Source organism: Phoxinus phoxinus (assembly GCF_949152265.1).
Source record: "Phoxinus phoxinus genome assembly, chromosome: 10".
Classification (NCBI taxonomy): Eukaryota; Metazoa; Chordata; class Actinopteri; order Cypriniformes; family Leuciscidae; genus Phoxinus; species Phoxinus phoxinus.
This window is the reverse complement of record NC_136885.1, coordinates 32025558-32043259: the sequence shown is the minus strand read 5'-3', so window position 1 is coordinate 32043259 and position 17702 is coordinate 32025558. Positions and strand designations below refer to the sequence as shown.

The following is a 17702-nucleotide window of genomic DNA, read 5'->3' as shown; positions in this document are numbered from 1 at the left end:
AGAATGATTTCTCAAGGATCATGCGATCAAAATGCAGCTTTGCCATCACAGAAATTATATTAAAAAATTCTAATATAAAAAAAGTTTGTTAAAAGGCACAATATGTAAGATTTTTGGATTAAAATATCCAAAAAACACGAAATTATGTTATATATTATATATATTTTGTTGACTTGTGTACTTACATTATCCCAAATGTTTCCAACAAATGTTTAAATCCAGAGAAATCAGCTATTTTAACTGTTTATTTTAACGATCCGCGTCATTGTGTCGCCTGTCAATGACCTCATATCCACCTTACCGTTGATTTCCAGAGGAAAAACCAAAGACACTTTAATATATATAATGCGTTTTATTAGACAGGTGTCTGGATACTTTTATCAACAGAAAACAAATTGTTATATAGTTCAACACGGTTAGTCTTATTGTTGAATCTCTTGTTTTCTTGATTTACCGCAAGGAACGTGTTTAATGTGTACCAGTATGTACCATGCCTAGTGGCTAACATAGCATAATCATAAGTGCTTTATTTGTAATAACAGTAATACAGCATTTAATCCACCATAAAGTATATATTCAAATTATGTCATTTAGCAACACAAGTCATCCAGCTTTTATTAATATATTATAATATCAATCTAGCTTACTGCAATGTGCAACAAGTGTCTCATAGCAGCCACCTAGCTAACGGACATAGTAATTATATAACAACTTTCAATACACTCGAATGTATTTTAGTAGGATTGTTTTGACCTAGTTAAATAGCTGTGTTACCCCACAATTTAAACTAGTCAGATAAAGTGACCTGTATGAGTAGTAATTCAGCTTTTTCATTAGAATTAAATAAAATAATGTGAATTTAAGCGATCAAACATAGAAGTCACAAAGTTTAAGTTCAGGGACGAAGACGATGGACGTTAAACAATTTTTAATTGTAACTTCAATCATAAAACTTGCATAAATAACAAAGTGAAAGGAGCGGCAGTGGCCGACTGCGGCATTTAAGCATAATTGAAACAGTTAAGTCAAATGCTTCATACAACAGTAACGTTAATAAAACTTTAATACATTAGCTTTGTTATTGTTTTTAAAAAGCGACCTCTAGCGGTGAAACTTTAAATTGCAACAATATTTCACAATATTACCGTTTTGACAGGAAATGTATAAAAGCAGCCTTGGTGAGCATAAGCATAATAAATCATAAAAAAAAATCGTACCGGCCCCAAACGTTTGAAAGGTAGAGTACTTACAGTCAATTTAATAGATTGTGCTGTTGTGTAGGCCTACCTTAGTGTGGATAGTTTGACATGTCTTTTAAAAACATTTCCAGTGACAAAACATGAAAAATTAACTTGACCTAGAACCTTCACAAGTCCGAGTTCACCAAACTTGAACTTGAGCCGAAAGACTTCTTTTAATGTGCTTGCATTTCTGTGAAGAAGTTTCTTCTTGCAGTGCTCAAGTTCAAGTTTGATGAACTCTGATCTGTAAATTTACATTGAGCCATTCTAACTGTAAGAGAATGCAATGGAAAAAGATGAAACGAGAGACCTCAACACGGCACTCTGACCACGGGCCGTACTGCCATCTGTAGCAGGGTCGCACAGGACAGGGTTTCCACTGCTCCATCTGAGACGAACACGGCCTGCCGTCCCCCTGAGACGCCTGAACCACCGCTCGTCTCCGCCACATCTTCCCTGAAGCATTGAGACAGAGAAATGAGTTCCACAGAGAACAAGATCATTTAAAGGAATAGTTCATTGTTCTGTATTAGAGTCAAAAATGGCAATGTGATTATCAATACTTTATAATTATATATTATAAGAGATTTTTTATTACACTACTGTGCAAAGGTTTAGGGTCAGTAAGATATTTTGATGTTTTTGAAAAGTCACTTATGCTCACCAAGGCTGCATTTATTTATTTTAAAATGTGAAATATTATTGCAATTTAAAATAACTGTTTTCTATTGTAATATATTTTAAAATGTCATTTATTTTTTGTGATGTCAAAGCTGAATTTTCAGTATCATTACTCCAGTCTTCAGTGTCACATGATCCTCCCGAAATCATTCTAATACGCTGATTTGCTGCTTGTGACAGTTGTGCTGCTTAATATTTGTGTGGGAACACAGAATTCTGTTTTTTTTTTATCAATTGAAAGTTCAAAAGAACAGTGTTTATTTGAAGTAGAAAACTTTTGTAACATTATAAATGTCTTTACTGTCACATTTGATCAATTTAATGCATCTTTGCTGAATAAAAGTTTTTTTCCCCCCAAAAATAAACAAATAAATAATTAATAAATAAAACACTGACCCAAACTTTTGAACAGTAGTGTACATTATGAAAATGAAAATAAAGTCAAAAACGTTTGATTTTGGAATGAAATATGACCTGAACCTGTTTTTGACAGATTTCATGAGCTGCCCGCATACACACACGCACGCACACACACTCACTCATCTTTCAGTTTCCAGCTCAAGACGCGGCTGTCTCAGATAACTCGCTAGCTCATCCCACACGTGTTTAGCATAAAACCTCACACAATGCGCCGCCTTCTCTCTCGCTCTTCTTTTTCTACCTTATCTTGGAAGTGTTTGGCAGGCCGACTGTCATTTTCTATCTACAGCTGCTTCCATCTTTTTTTCCTCCAGTGAACAGTCCATCATTTAATCTCGTATTTCAGAGTTCTAGCGCCCTTCTCAAATGCTATCTTTTTGTTCTTTCTTTGCATGCACAATTTTACAGCCTACTGTACATGCATAGTATACCTAGTCACAAACAGTTGAGCATGACGCTAGCAAAGCCATTGCATTCGATTTCTCTTTACTATGAAGTAACATTTCAGTCAGGAAATTTGATTGGAGCTTTTTATTTTCAGATATTTTCCAAATTAGTGTGCAATATGCATATCATTGGGCCGAGACTAATATACTGTCCACTATTATTCAAAAGGGGTTGGTACGAATTTTTTTACAACAAATTAATACTTTTATTCAGTAAGGGTGCATTAAACTAATCAAAAGTGACAGTAACGACATTCATGTTAAAATGTATATATTTCAAATAAATGCTGTTCTTTTAAACTACCTTTTCATCAAAGAAGCCTGAAAAAAATGCATCACAGTTTCCACAAAAATATTAAGAATTACAACATTGATAATAATAATAAATATTTTTTGAGCAGCAGTATATTAGAATGATTTCTGAAGGATCATGTGACACTGAATTTTTTTTTGCCAGCATAGAAATAAACGGTTTAAATTGCATTATAGAAAACAGTTATTGTGATAATATTTCACAATATAACAGTTTTCTTACTGTATTTTTTTAATCAAATTAACTGACCGCAAACATTTGTATGGTATTGTATGACATCAATTAAAAACACATTTAATGCAGCAGTAAAGAGTCATGATTTGTCCATTCTTTGTTTTTACCTTCAAGGCCACAGGTCTGGGAACAGTCTGACCACACTGACCAATCAGAGAGCTGACAGTTGATCGGACACTCCACTGTGCAGGACGCATTCATCTGCCATTTCTTCTCTAAGCGCAGCTGTGGAAGAAAATAACACGGACTGTTTCATTAGCATTCATGATAAAAGATCACCTCATTCCAACAGAGAAACATCTGAGAAGCAGTCATCAAAAGTGCCCATATGCTCTATGTTTAATCATAGTCTGTTAAAAGTAGAAACAAATGAGATATTAAAGAGGTCTCGGATCTCATTTGTGTTTTTTCTTTACTATGGGTCTTTGTGTTTTACATGTGAGAAGTTTTTAACCCTGGTACAAAGTGGGCTGGTTGAAAACTGGGTTACAGGGTTAATATGCTGTGCATATGAATTATCGCCCACAGGGTCCAATTAAAGTGACCAGAGCTGTCGGATTTTAACTGATCTTTTGCCATCGCTTTTCACATTAACCTACAATTTAAAATGGCACAAAATAAACTTGTTTCTTTTCCATTGGCACATCACAACATCATATTCTACAAGAGTAGATTTAGGGGCCGTCTCATTTTTACTGGTATTTGCTAAGGTATAAATATGAGGAATACACTATCGTTTAAAAGTTTGGGGTCATTAAATAAATGAATACGTTTATTCAGCAAGGATGCATTAAATTAATCAAGTGGCAGTAAAGACATTTATAATGTTACAAAACATTTCGTTTTCAACAATGATACACACACACACACACACACACACACACACACACACACACACACACACGCACACACACACGCACACGCACACGCACACGCACACACACACACACACACACGCACACACACACACGCACGCACGCACGCGCACACGCACACACACACACGCACGCGCACACACACACACACACACACACACATTTGATTTCTTTATTTGAATCCACCAATCAAATTTCTTACAGAAAGGATTCAAATATTTTCAGAGATACACAGCTTTGGCATTCAAGGGTACATAAAACATCGCTTACGCCACACAGCAAGGCTGCCGATCACAGCTGACAAGGAGCAGAATTTTGCCAGTTGTTTAGCCTTCCCTTTTGGTAGCCCTGCCAGCCTTAGTCCACTAACAGTCAATCTGTGGACATGTCCCAGGCTGCCAAATATCAATGCCACAAACTTACACGTATAGCCTAGGTCACTGATCTTTGCAAGGAGGGGTTGGTATTTAGTCATTTTTTCCAAAAAGGCTATGTCCATATACAGATCATACACACAACCTATTTCAAGGACTAACACCTCCTTTCTCTCTGCATCCACGAGCACAACATCAGGGGTGTTAGGGATGTTACAAAACACATCATCAGAGCTATTAAACCAGTCTGGTATTACTCGTGAGTGTTTATACATAGGCATATTGTTTGGAAATATGTTTTGAACAGAACTAGCAATGAGATCCACAATACGGTCATGGCGTGCTGTGTATAACCCTTTGTACATATTACAGCCATTCACAATATGAGCAACTGATTCAAGGTGATCAGAGTTAGAATGCATTATACAGTGTGGATTGTAGTTTTTAGGGTACCATAATGCTAGATTGTATCTGGTTGGTAACACCTGTAGTCTAGCCTTGACAGTAAAGCACAGAATATCCTCACCTATTGCAGCATTTCTGTACATAGAATGAGAGATAGAGTGATCAGCAAAGTCAAGACATGCCAACTTTCCCTGCATTCGTAGTCCAGTCCAGTGTTGTTTTGTGTCCGTCTGTTTGATGTTCAGTAAAAATCTTCTTGCCGTCGTGCTCTGTAGTGTGTGTTGTGTCTCGTTGTGACAAACTGTGGCCTTCACAGTGACAGATGGGTCTGTGACCACTGCGTCAGACACCTCTGGTGCCGTGTGTGAGTTGCTCTGTGTCCACTGTAATTTAACTGCCAGTCTATTGCACAGGTCGTTTAGGTCCGGCCAGTCTGAACGAACTCCGAAACCGGCGGCTTGTGTGTCCAGTTTACCGCTGCTTTTCCTCCTGAAGCCTAGGAAGTGCTCTTGGTTGCCTGTGGCCAAAGGGACCTTTCTCCTCCTGAGGTCCAATAAGAGTGAAGCTCTAGCTAGCTCTCTGACTGCAGCATCATCGTTGTTAAGCATGCTGATAAGGTGTGTTAGTCTTGTAGTGGAGTAAGTCCATTCCACATTAGGGACCCCCAGACCCCCTTCCTTAAATGTGAGGAAGATTATATCCCTGGTGGAATGTGAGTTCAGTCCCAGCCATTTCCTGACGGCCTCAACTGTTTTATTATTCATGTCCCGTAGGACATTTTGTGGGATGTGAATGTTTGCAAAGAGGTGTTGTATCTTTGCCAGAGCTACTTCTCTTATGGCCTCCAGTTTCATGGCTACAGGTAGGGGGGAGGAGTCGATCAGATCGATCCTGTTCTTAAAGGCACAGGATAACTCCTGTACCTGTTCACCCCACTCACCTGCGATGTTAAATTTATGGCCAAGATAGGTGTATGTTTCATGGCGAGAGTAGACCCTGATAGGCTGTCCCATTATTGTAAAGGAGGGGGGTTTGTCGGCTTTAGATTTATACCAGCGGTTGCCACCGCTTCGCCGTTCGTAGAATGCTGCACATTTGGTATGTTTCACCTCCAGCTTAGACCACTGCAGGAACTCATCCGTTCTGACCAGCATGTTTTGAATAATATTCTCCTCCCTGGAGGACACCTCAACATCGTCCGCGTACCCCTGGACAGGGTTTGGGGATCTGGTATGTGGTGGTGCGCACTGGCAGATCCATTTCATCCACTGGTTAATGGCCAGGATGAAGTTGACAGCACTCCAGGGGCAGCCTGTTTTAATCCCCACCTTAAGAGGTATGGGCTTTGTGAGTTGTTTACCACAAATGACTTGCAAAAAAGATCCCCTGTACACATCTGTTATGATGTCCACAAAGGGCTGGGGTAGATGGATCTCCTCTAATGCATTAAGCAACAATTTATGAGATAATGTCCCAAAGGCATCTCTGAAGTCCAAAAATACGGTATATAATTTACATGATTCGTGTTTGAAATCATCAATTCCAGTCTTCAGGCAGAACACATGTTCGTTCATACCCTGTCTGTCTATATAGGCTTTCTGTTTGGGTGAGAGAATGCCAGCGTCCACAAGCCATGGAAGGATTCGGGAAAGCAGGCATTTCATAAACACTTTGTAAATAGTGGGAAGGAGAGATATGTCTCTCCATGTAGATGGATCACTTGGGATATTGTCTTTCTTTGGAATTCTATGTATAAGAGCCCCCTTCCATGAGTCTGGTACTTTCCCATTAATCAAACAGATGTTAAATATACAGGTGAGTATATGGGTGGACCAGGGTTTTGTGGCTTTCAAGATCTCATATTTTACCCCATCATATCCACAAGCTTTGTTATTTGGCAGATGGGTCACAACTTTGTCTACTTCGTCAAAAGTGAAATGAGCAATGGATGGGAAATGAAGAGCAGTTGTCTCTATGTTGGTGGGCCAAGGGGGCGTGGCCGATGTATGAGACGGGGATGATTGACATTTGGCCATGTAATACTTATACACATTACTGGTGTTGTTAATAATAGGTGGAAGGGAAGGAAATGTGTTATTATTTAAAATAATCTCAATAGCTTTAGACCTGCGGTGCTGCCATAGGTGTGATAGTTTTTCTCTGCTTACTGTCTTTGGCTGTTTGCGGCGTTCCTCAGCTCTGCTGAGCGACGGCTGGATGACGTCTCGCACGAAGATCAGCTGTTTCTCAATCCAGGAAGTAATAGCAGTCGGTGTTAATTCCGCTGGATGTTTATCGCTCAAGGGGAACTTTTTTAGGATGCGCGACACGTATTTCAAGAGTGGCAATCCAAACTCCTTCCCGCCGGCACTCGCCACTCGAAATATTCCGTTTTGAAAGAATACTCCGAAAAGGACGGACACGACTTTACTCCATTTCGCCGGGTCACCAGAACAGGCAAAGTGAGTTCTTTCTTGGAGTAGCTTGGTATCCAATGACTTCCTGAAGTGTCTCTCGTGGATCTCAAACTTTTTCCATTCCTGACATTCAAGTTGGCGCACATAGTTGTTAAAATCGAAAGGGACATCCTCACCGCCCAGTGATGATTGCGGGACAGGGTCATGGGTTTGCCGCTGTTGTTGTTGTTTGTAAATGCGGCCGCTGGACAAGGCTTGTTTAAAGGTCGATTTTAGTGCTGCAATTAGGCACATATTCAGTACTAATGTCCAAAGCATAGTTTCTCTGCTGCATTAACGATGGCAGTTACAACGGGCGAGATGTTTTAAGATGTTAAATTGCCGTGATGCGCGCGTGTGGCAGCGTGTGGTTACACACACACACACACACACACACACACACACAAAAAAACATTAGACACACTTTGAGTGTCATGAGAATGGCAAAGCTGCGCTGATGCACACACTTTTCACAGAATCAAAACACAAACCCAATAATTGAACACTATTTTCATCTGGAAAAGAAGCTCTAGTTATATTTTCTAGGCCCTGAATACACAGAAGGTTAAAAGGTCTGTAAACAAATGCACAAACCTCTTCGCAGTACTTCAAGTCAACAGATTTGCCATCACTTCTGACGCAGTCCAGCATCCTCGTCTTGAGACCGATTCCACACACAGCGTTGGCACTTAATTGGCATGTGCTCCAGTCTAAGGGAACACACACAGATATCAGCCTGCGGGTTCTCATTACACTACATGTCTAGGTCAGAGGTTGCATGCGTCCTCCAGAGCGGATGGTTTGAGGACACGGTTTCATCTCTATAAACTGAAACGACCACAGCGCTTCGCTTCGTCGCTCTAGGAGGGCCATTGTGAATGAAGTCGGAGCAGTTCCAGTAATGATCCAAACTCTTGAATAAATCATTCATGTGACTCAAATCAATAAAAGAATAGTGCTTTGTGGGTAATAACCAGACTAGAAGGACTCAAAAACTGAAGGCAGCCACAGTGCAGATTTCTTTTTTTTAAAGTCAACAAGAATTGAAATGCAGTACCGTAATACACTTCAGAGAAAAACAGGATACTATGAGGAAAAAATACAGAGTTTATCCATTATGCATTCAATGGATCATGAATGTCACATTAGGTAAGTGTGTTTTTTTTTCTTCTGAAGGCTTAGCAGAAGAGATGTGTTGGGAATAGGGCTGCATGATTAAGCTAAATAAACTGAAATCCCAATATGGCTTAGTACGATTAACAAATAACAAAGGCTGTGGTTTAAATAAATATATGCGCTGCGTGTTTGAGAGTCACGTGAGCAGCTTGTTATCCGCTGGTGTTTTCAGCACCTCAGAGTGGCTCGATTCACAGTGAATGCCGCTTTACACACACTCCATCTCTGCATCGGCTCTGCGTTTAGGTTTCTTTAATGTGCTTTTGAGAACACAACACGCAACAAACATCTTCCCATACTTGTAATGAGAGGCGATTATAAACTGTCTGTTGTAAACAAAAGAGAAGCTTTTGGTTTAACGTTTGAAAATGAAGACTTTAAGACAGCCATTAATATTAGTATTGTAATTTTACAGTTTTAAAATTAAACTATTATATTTTAATAAACAGTCTATTTTTTATATTACAGTGAGATATCAAAATAGTAAAACATTTTTTTATTTAGTTTTTGGTAGGGCTGTCAAAATTAACATGTAAACAAATGTGACCATATCTTTCAGTTTAACACATTAAAAACATTTAAAGCAATAACGCAGCATTCATTTTTTCCCATCATCCTTTGGCTAGCGTTACAATATACGATCAAGCTCTTATTCCTGCAAAGGCAAGTAAAAATCTAAACCAGTCAGACTGGGCCAATAGAAAAAACTGAGCCATTATATATCGAAGGACTGAGCTAAATGTGACTTATTGTAATGGGCTTGTATGTAAATATTGTTTTAAGTTCCCTTAATTAAAAGTTGCTATATTTTTAAGGTTTATAATTTTTTTTTTTTTTTATAAATGTTAAACTTTATAGATTTCAATTATAATGTAATGCTGAATGCCTATAATTAATGGAATTAATAATAAAATTGAGTAGCAGTATTGGTATCGGTGATACTGGACTTCAAATATTTAATACGTAGGCTATAGTCTTTGTTGTTTTTACATTTATTTGGAGATTAAATGTGAAATTATTACAATATAAAAATATATTTAATTTTTTTTAATTCTAGGTGTGATTAATTATATTTAAAGGGTGATGTAATTAAGTAAATTTTTTAATTGATTGACAGCACTAGTTTTTAGTAATTTTTATGTTTTTATTTAGTAAAAATAACAAATAATAATAATAATTCTTATAATAATAATATCTTTTATTTATGGTCGCCTTTCAGGGCACTCAAGGACACCGTACAATATAAAACAAGGCAATAAATACAAAACACAAACTACACATCAAACAATCATGTCATTAAAAGCTATTCTAAACAGATACGTTTTAATCTGAACTTTAAAATGGGAAATTGGATCCATTTGGCGAAAGTGCAGTGGTAAAGCATCCAGAACTTAGGCGCCACACAACTAAAAGCTCTACCACTAAAGGAACTCATCTTGAAGTTTGGAACAGACAATAAGTCTGCAGAAGATGATCTCAAAGAATGCAGGAGTCTATACAAATGAAGAAGATCTGAAAACTTGTATTATTTTATAGCTATATTCATACACAATTTGGGCCAAAATGTGCAGCACTACAAACAAGCACAGCAAACCACAATTGCAATATTTCTCAGAAGAATCCCAATTAGGTTTTTCCCACGAATCACTCAGTCATAGTTGTGAAAGCTGTAATGTTGTCCACTCACCGGTGATGTTGTAACTGTAGTGAAAGCAGTTGCGGTTCAGGAGGCACGGCTCGGTCTGCATGCTAACCGGACAGTCCTCTCCTTCTTTAGGCAGACGCAGGGCGAACGCCGTCCTCTCTCGATCTCCTCTTCCAGAACACGGCTTTAAGAGACCCATAAAATAGGGTTGTCTTTTACACACTGCAGTTCATTCACTTTAGTGAGCTCATAATTCTCTCATATTTCTCCTCAAGCTGTTCATTTACTGTTTAACAAGTGCATCTTAATGACCTGCTTTGATTTTTTTATGCCTCAAGTGTCGGCTGCCTCTCACTGAGGTCATTTAATCCGAGGATAAAATTATATCCCTGTTGGCATAACCCAAAAATGGTATTGCACAGATGTTTCTTAGGAGATTTAAGAAATTTCTCAGTTATGTTTCATCAAGGCAAGAACTTAGACATATCTCAGATGCTTAGGATAATTAAAACTATAAACATTTTAATTAAAAAGTTTTTGGAATTGAAATAAAGGTGAAAAAAAAACTAATAAACATATATATATACTATACAAAAGTACACAACAAAATTACTAAAACTAAAATGAAAAACTGAAAATAGCAAAGTAAAAGCTAATTCCAATTAGGGCTGTAAACGATTAATCGCGATTAATCGAATCCAAAATAAAAGTTTGTGTTTACATAATATATGTGTGTGTATTGTGTATAATTATTTTGTATATATAAATGGATTTTAGAAATATTTGCATTTATATACTGCATATATATTTTTAAATGATTTATATTATATATAAATAGAACTATGTTATATATAAATAACACATTTTTCTTAAATATATACATACATGTGTGTGTATTTATATATACAAAATAATTATACACAATACACACACATATATTATGTAAACACAAACTTTTATTTTGGATTCGATTAATCGCCCTATATAATAGTATATAAATAATATTAGAATAACACTGGTTATCATACAGGAAGAGCAAAATTACTCTGTATATCAGCTAAGTTTATTTGTTCTGAGAAATGTTTGTGTTCCTTTTGAGATTTCTGACTTTAGATTTTCAGACTTTGCTGAGATCTCCTCTAAAAACGTGACGTTACCAGGGTTTTTCAAGGAGAAGTAAGAGACTTGAGCAAAAAAAAACGTTTCCTTTCACTATCCGGGAGAAGAACTGAGATTTTACAGTGATCAAATCAGTGCCTATATGCAACCCTAGGGTTTAAATGGATTAGCAATAATCCTGACCAGATCACATGTGGTCCACGGACTCCAGTCGGACAGCACACAGTCCTCCGGACAGGGCAGTCGGCTCTCCCTCGTGCCCTGTGGCATCTCCTCTGGATCACACAGGTAGTCTTCCACCCCATCACTGGGACCGTCCACTGTGTTCAACATACACCTGCAAGACCACCAGAGATGAGCACATATGATCAGGGTATTGTGGATGGAGTAAAGTATAATAAATAGGAGGAAAAGGCATCTCACCTGACTCTTCTGGTCTGCACGCCCTCGCCACAGTTCTCCTTCAGATCAACGTTACTTACTTTCCACACGCTCCAGGGTTCAGCTACCCAAATATACTGACTGCAGTCACTGACGCACGGGACCACCTCATACACCTGAAACATGAGCCCACCAACCACTCTTAACAGCGTCAATACTGCTAAACTGATCCCATCCAACTCTTCTGAGGTCGGGTTTTAACACCAGGAATTTCTCATAAAAAGACATTTTCTAAAAATAAAATAAAACGATTTTCTCTTTACAAAATCTCATCAGTGTGAAAAAGAAATGTTCAGTGCAAGGTCAAACTAAATATTATCTGAGCCGTTTTATTTTCTATTCAATATAAATGTATTAAAATTAATATGAATAATAGCCATTAAAAAATTTTTGGGGACATGTCTAAAGGCAGTTTGAAGGACTTTTTTTTTAGAAAACAAAAAACAAAATTGAATAAACAAAAATACATCAATTAACATTTATTTAAATAATAAATAAAACAAAACACCAGACTATTAATTTAAAAGATTATAATTAATAAATAAATAAGTACACATTAATGAAATCAAAATGAAATACAGAAAATAAATTATTTTAAATAAATATATAAAATACATACATAAATAACCCACCACAATATGAATTTAGTAGATTATGTCAGAATAATAACACGGGTTTGAGTGTGCCAGTTATATCTCTAAGGTGAGACATCTGTAATGTTTTAAAAATAGCAATTGCACACCAAAGTGAACCCTATTCATAGAAAAACACAACAACATAAAATCCATAAGAGACATTTAAATCAACTCCCAATCAAAAGAAATACCAATGAAGAGAAGAAAGTGTGTTTACCTGTGCCTGTGGCCGAGCAGCATTATTGGAGTTAGAGAAAAATGTCATTAGAACATCTGCATCTAGAGACCAAAGCACCATAAAACACCGTGCTCAGTTAAGATTTTCTTTTTAAGAAACAGCATGACCCAAACTAAACATAAAACACAGTTAGCAAGACCAGAAATATCTACTAGGAAAATAAATGGGTTCAATTCTGATTTCACAGTGCCAAAGTACATGTAGAAGACTGTGTAAAACGACATGACCTTTAACCAACCTGATAATCTGTTTATTAATAAAAGGAGTATTGAATCTCAATAAATTAAACAGAATCCAAGAATATACAGTATATTTGTCAGGAGAAGCATCTAAAAAATGCTTTGATGTTGTGTGATCTATTTCTAGCAAATCTCAGTAAAATAAAAAATAAAATGCAGATGAAAGGCAAGTATTTCGGAATAATTTGAGATGCACCTGCATGTGTGAACATTTTTTTTGCATCTTAAGCGTGTAATTTTCACTGTATAACTGAGCCAAAAATTCTCGAAGTTGAGGGAAACTTTTGAACTATGCTCCAAAGCATAGTGAACTGCCTATGCAGGCAGTGTTTTAAGATATCACAGGTGCCTTAAGGGATGAATAATCAGCATGCCTGCCTGCTAAGATACCTTCTTTTAGACAAATTGTAAGGCAGCACTTCATGTGTCCCTTTACAATCCCATAATGCATTTCAATACACACTTTATCTAAGCAACATCCATCCAAAATGGGGTGAAAAGGCAAGATAAATGATTTGAAGGACACTTACAATTTATTCAACATCAAAAATGTAGCAATACAATTGTTTAATCCAAGTAAAAATTTACTATTTAACATAATATTTGAATTTGTAGAGCATTGCTTTATGTTAGAAAAATACTAACACCAAATTCTATTGTAATTGCGAGCAGTGATTACAAGTAATGCGAGTTATGTAATCAGATTACTTTTAAATTTACAACAAAATATCTGTGTTACTTTTTTAAATGAGCAACACACGTAACTTTGTTTTCCCATTATTGCCTGACAAGTAACCGTTACTTTTTTAGGGAGTAACGCAATATTTTTGATTGTGAGATTGTAATGCGTAACTGTAATTGTATCGAACTATTTGTACAGTATGTTCCAGTTAATACTATGTGTAGGCAGCTCACTCGATGATGGAGCAGAAAAAACAAGCTACTCATTGTATAAGACATAAAACAACGTGCTTTAACATCGAATGCATTTACAATTCTTTCCTCCATGCACAAGGAAGGGTGACGTTTACCTGGTTAAGGTGGTCCAGTTTTGGGCAGGGTCTTCCTCCATTGTAAGGCTTTTCTCTGAGCCATTTTGAGCGAACTTTGACCCCACTGCCACAGGATTTGCTGCAGCGCGACCAGTTGGACCATTCGCTGAGTTTACAATCAGAAGGGCAAGGGACGATGCAGGCCTCCTCTATATACCCTGGAAAAAAAACAGCATGCGTGGTCAAAACTTACAGTTTATATATATTTATAAAATAAAAAATTACATGTTATTCAGATGGTCTCTTCCAGTTTTTCTTCCCAACTAATGATGACTATAAATAACTATCAAGAAAGCATGCACCACAAACTACCATCACATGCTGGTTTGAACCGGATTTTCCTGCAGGGGAATAACATGTTTAACAGGCTTGCTGATTGAACATACCGTTTTGAAGTGGTTTAAACCTTGATTAAAAATGAAAAGCAAGCTTGTAACTTGAGCAGAAAACATTATGAGGTGGATAAAAAGTTCAAAAGCAATTGGTACAAATAGGCATGTTTTGAGATGCAGTATTTTGTGTGGAGAGTTGGCTGCAGGGTCAGGGAAATGTAATATGCTTTAGCAGCTACAGTAATGCTGAATTTTATTACTGCTGTTTGCTCGAGCCGTGTGAACTGCCTACTCATTTGGCTCAAGAGGATCATCATACTGCAGGCCTACCACACACACACACACACACACACACACACACACACACACACACACACACACACACACACACACACACACACACACACACACACACACACACACACACACACACACAAACACACACACACACACACGCAGGCGCACGCACACACACACACACACACACACACATCCCTGAACACCATATCCTTCACAGAAGCCTTTCAAGAGCAGCCAACACTTGGCTAAGAACAAAGTCAAATGGAGAAATTGCTGCTTCCAAAATACTGTGTTAAATAATACATTATAAAACGGATGGTTCTGGAAGCTGATTGGACAGTACAGCGTTCACAAACACACACTCACGCAATGAAAACAGCTATGATGTCAAACATATGTTCACCATATCAATGCACAACACACACACACCGAGATTATTAACCTCAGCTCACATGACGTGCTGAATCTTTAAGCACAGGGTTAAAGGGATAGTTCACCTAAAAATGTAAATTCTGTCATTAATTACTCGGCTTCATCTCATTCTAAACCCATTTGACTTTTGTTCATCAGAGCACAAATGAAGATCTTATTGATGAAATCTGAGAGCTTTTTGTCCCTCCATTGACCACTATGCAACCACCACTTTGATGCTTCAAAAAGTTAGAGATCGTAAAACGAATCCATATGAATTGAGTGGTCCACATTAAGAGGGAATTAGTCCACATTTTCTGAAGTGACTTGATCGCATTATATGATGAAGGAAAATCTTACAGGTTTGGAACGACACGAGGGCGAGTAATTACTGACAGTTTTCATTTTTGGGTGAACTAACCTTTTAAGTTGTTTCTTTTTTGCAGCAAACAGGTCATCTCAAAAATAATTTAATTTTGCCCCTTAGGTGTTGAGTGTGGTGTGTGTAACACTGAAAATGCTTAACACTGCTTGTTTTGATACGAAAATAAAAGAAAAACTCTGACTGACTGTTTTCAACCTTGTATTTGTTTCCTAAGGCAACCAACCGGCCAGTTTTATTTGTTTTATTCCTTGCCAAAACCAATATTACAAGCATTTGGCACATGGTGAGTGTTCATTTTTGGACTCTGCATGCAACTGTGTGCAACTACTGTGCTAATGATGGAATCAGAATAATGATTCAGAACAATTTAATGAGGAGACTCAATGTTATAAAAGAATCTCACAAAATCACAAAAGAAAATATTCATCGTGAAATCAAATGGGAAAAAAAGTTGTCGACAGAAATCGTGTTTAATTGTTTAATTGACAATTAATATTATAATAAAAAAAGATTATATAAAATTACATATTGGATTTTCATATTTTGTCAAGAACATCTAAAAATAAAAGTATATTTTTATTTAATTTAAAAAAATACATTTAATAATGTATATTTACAATTTAATACAAACTATTTTATATAATATGTGACCCTGGACCACAAAACCAGTCACATGAGTCAATTTTTTAAAATTGAGATACATCACATGAAAGTTAAATAAATAAGCTTTCCATTGATGTATGGTTTGTTAGGATAGGACAATATCTGGCCAAGATACAACTATGAAAATCTGGAATCTGAGGGTGCAAAAAAATCAAAACATTGAGAAAATCTCCTTTAAAGTTGTCCATTTATGTTCACGATTGTGCTGCATTCACTCGCAAAAATAAATGTTTTATACATTTACAGGAGAAAATTTACAAAATATCTTCATGGAACATGATCTTTACTTAAAATCCCAATGATTTTTGTCATAAAAGGAAAATCTATAATTTTTACCCATATAATGTATTGTTGGCTATTGCCACAAATATACCCGTGTGACATGTGACTGGTTTTGTGATCCAGGGTCACATATATATATTATAAATGTTACGAATCAAATTTAACCAATGCAAAAAGTCTTAGATCCGTAAAGGTCCTAAAAACAGCCAACAGTTTCTTATATACAGTTTCATATTTGAATGACCCAGACATTATCCTGACATGTTTCATGAGATTCACTCAAACTCTTGAGACCATAATTTATCTGAATACTTGAAAAAAATTGAACAATGTCACCTCTCTTCCTGACATTCAGAACTCGCCAGATCTCGTGCAACTATCAAGCAGTTCGAGCACAAGCCGTGAAACAGTCACCTAGAGGGGCTTCGGATTGAAAAATCAAAGCAATTAATCAGAGAGGTCAAGGGTGAGTTTCAGTCTCTTCTCCCTCGAAAGATTAACCAGGATTTGACAGGAAGAGAGTCGGTTCCCGAGGGGGGAGATACTGCAGCGACCCCAAATGCCCTGTACAGTCACAATGCATCTGTATAAAACCGCTCTCCCTTCTCCTCTGCCCCTCAGTGTTAAGACACGTCAATCCTGTTACACTGCAAACACAGAGTAAACGCCCTCTAGGAGGAGAAGACAAGCCTCCACTGGCTGTTCTCTGACCACTCGACCCAACATGCAACGCTCTCTGTCCCTACAGCCAATTCAGAGGTGGCAGGACGCCACTGGCCTTCACCAAACATGGCAGTCCTCGTGTTATTCTTTTGTGCCCGTAGTGACCTCATTCCTTCAAAACAATCCACATCCAGTCCGAGTCCCGACTCTGGGCAACACACACGAACCAAAGGGTGAGTCATCAAAGAATAACAAGTTAGTTTCACAGTATCTTACTCTGAAAGCTTTAAGGATTAGTTCAAGTTCTGTCAAAAAAATAAAAAAATAGCACACAAATCATACAGCATAGACTAGTTTTATGCTCTAGTCATGCTGTATGCTTTAATTGCATGGGAAGAAACTATGTTTTTGGGCATGACAGTAAATAATAAGTGGAGCGGCATGATGACTATGTAATTTTTTTAAGTGAACTAAGAACTAAGTTAGTCCTTTGAACATCAGAATCCCATTCCCATCACAAATGCAATAGTCTTCGAAGCTTATAAATACAACATTAAACATTCATGTTAAAAACATATTAACGTTTCATTCCTGATCAATTTCAGGACCGTATATAAAAGTTTGGGATTGGTTAAGTAAGATTTTTTTTATGCTTTTGAAATAAGGCTCTTATGCT

At 37.1% G+C, this 17702-nt stretch overlaps 1 protein-coding gene across 1 annotated transcript in view; it reads right to left on the bottom strand.

Moving 5' to 3' along the window:
* Positions 1–17702, bottom strand: part of thsd7ab (thrombospondin, type I, domain containing 7Ab) — a 120595-nt gene that overhangs the window by 8415 nt on the left and 94478 nt on the right. Inside the window, exons 15-21 of the mRNA XM_079625461.1 lie at positions 13964–14148; positions 11809–11942; positions 11569–11722; positions 10309–10450; positions 8040–8155; positions 3443–3560; positions 1552–1697 (exon numbers count right to left, since the gene is read on the bottom strand). Coding sequence (XP_079481587.1) covers positions 1552–1697; positions 3443–3560; positions 8040–8155; positions 10309–10450; positions 11569–11722; positions 11809–11942; positions 13964–14148 — 995 coding nt within the window. The remainder of the gene's footprint in view (positions 1–1551; positions 1698–3442; positions 3561–8039; positions 8156–10308; positions 10451–11568; positions 11723–11808; positions 11943–13963; positions 14149–17702) is intronic.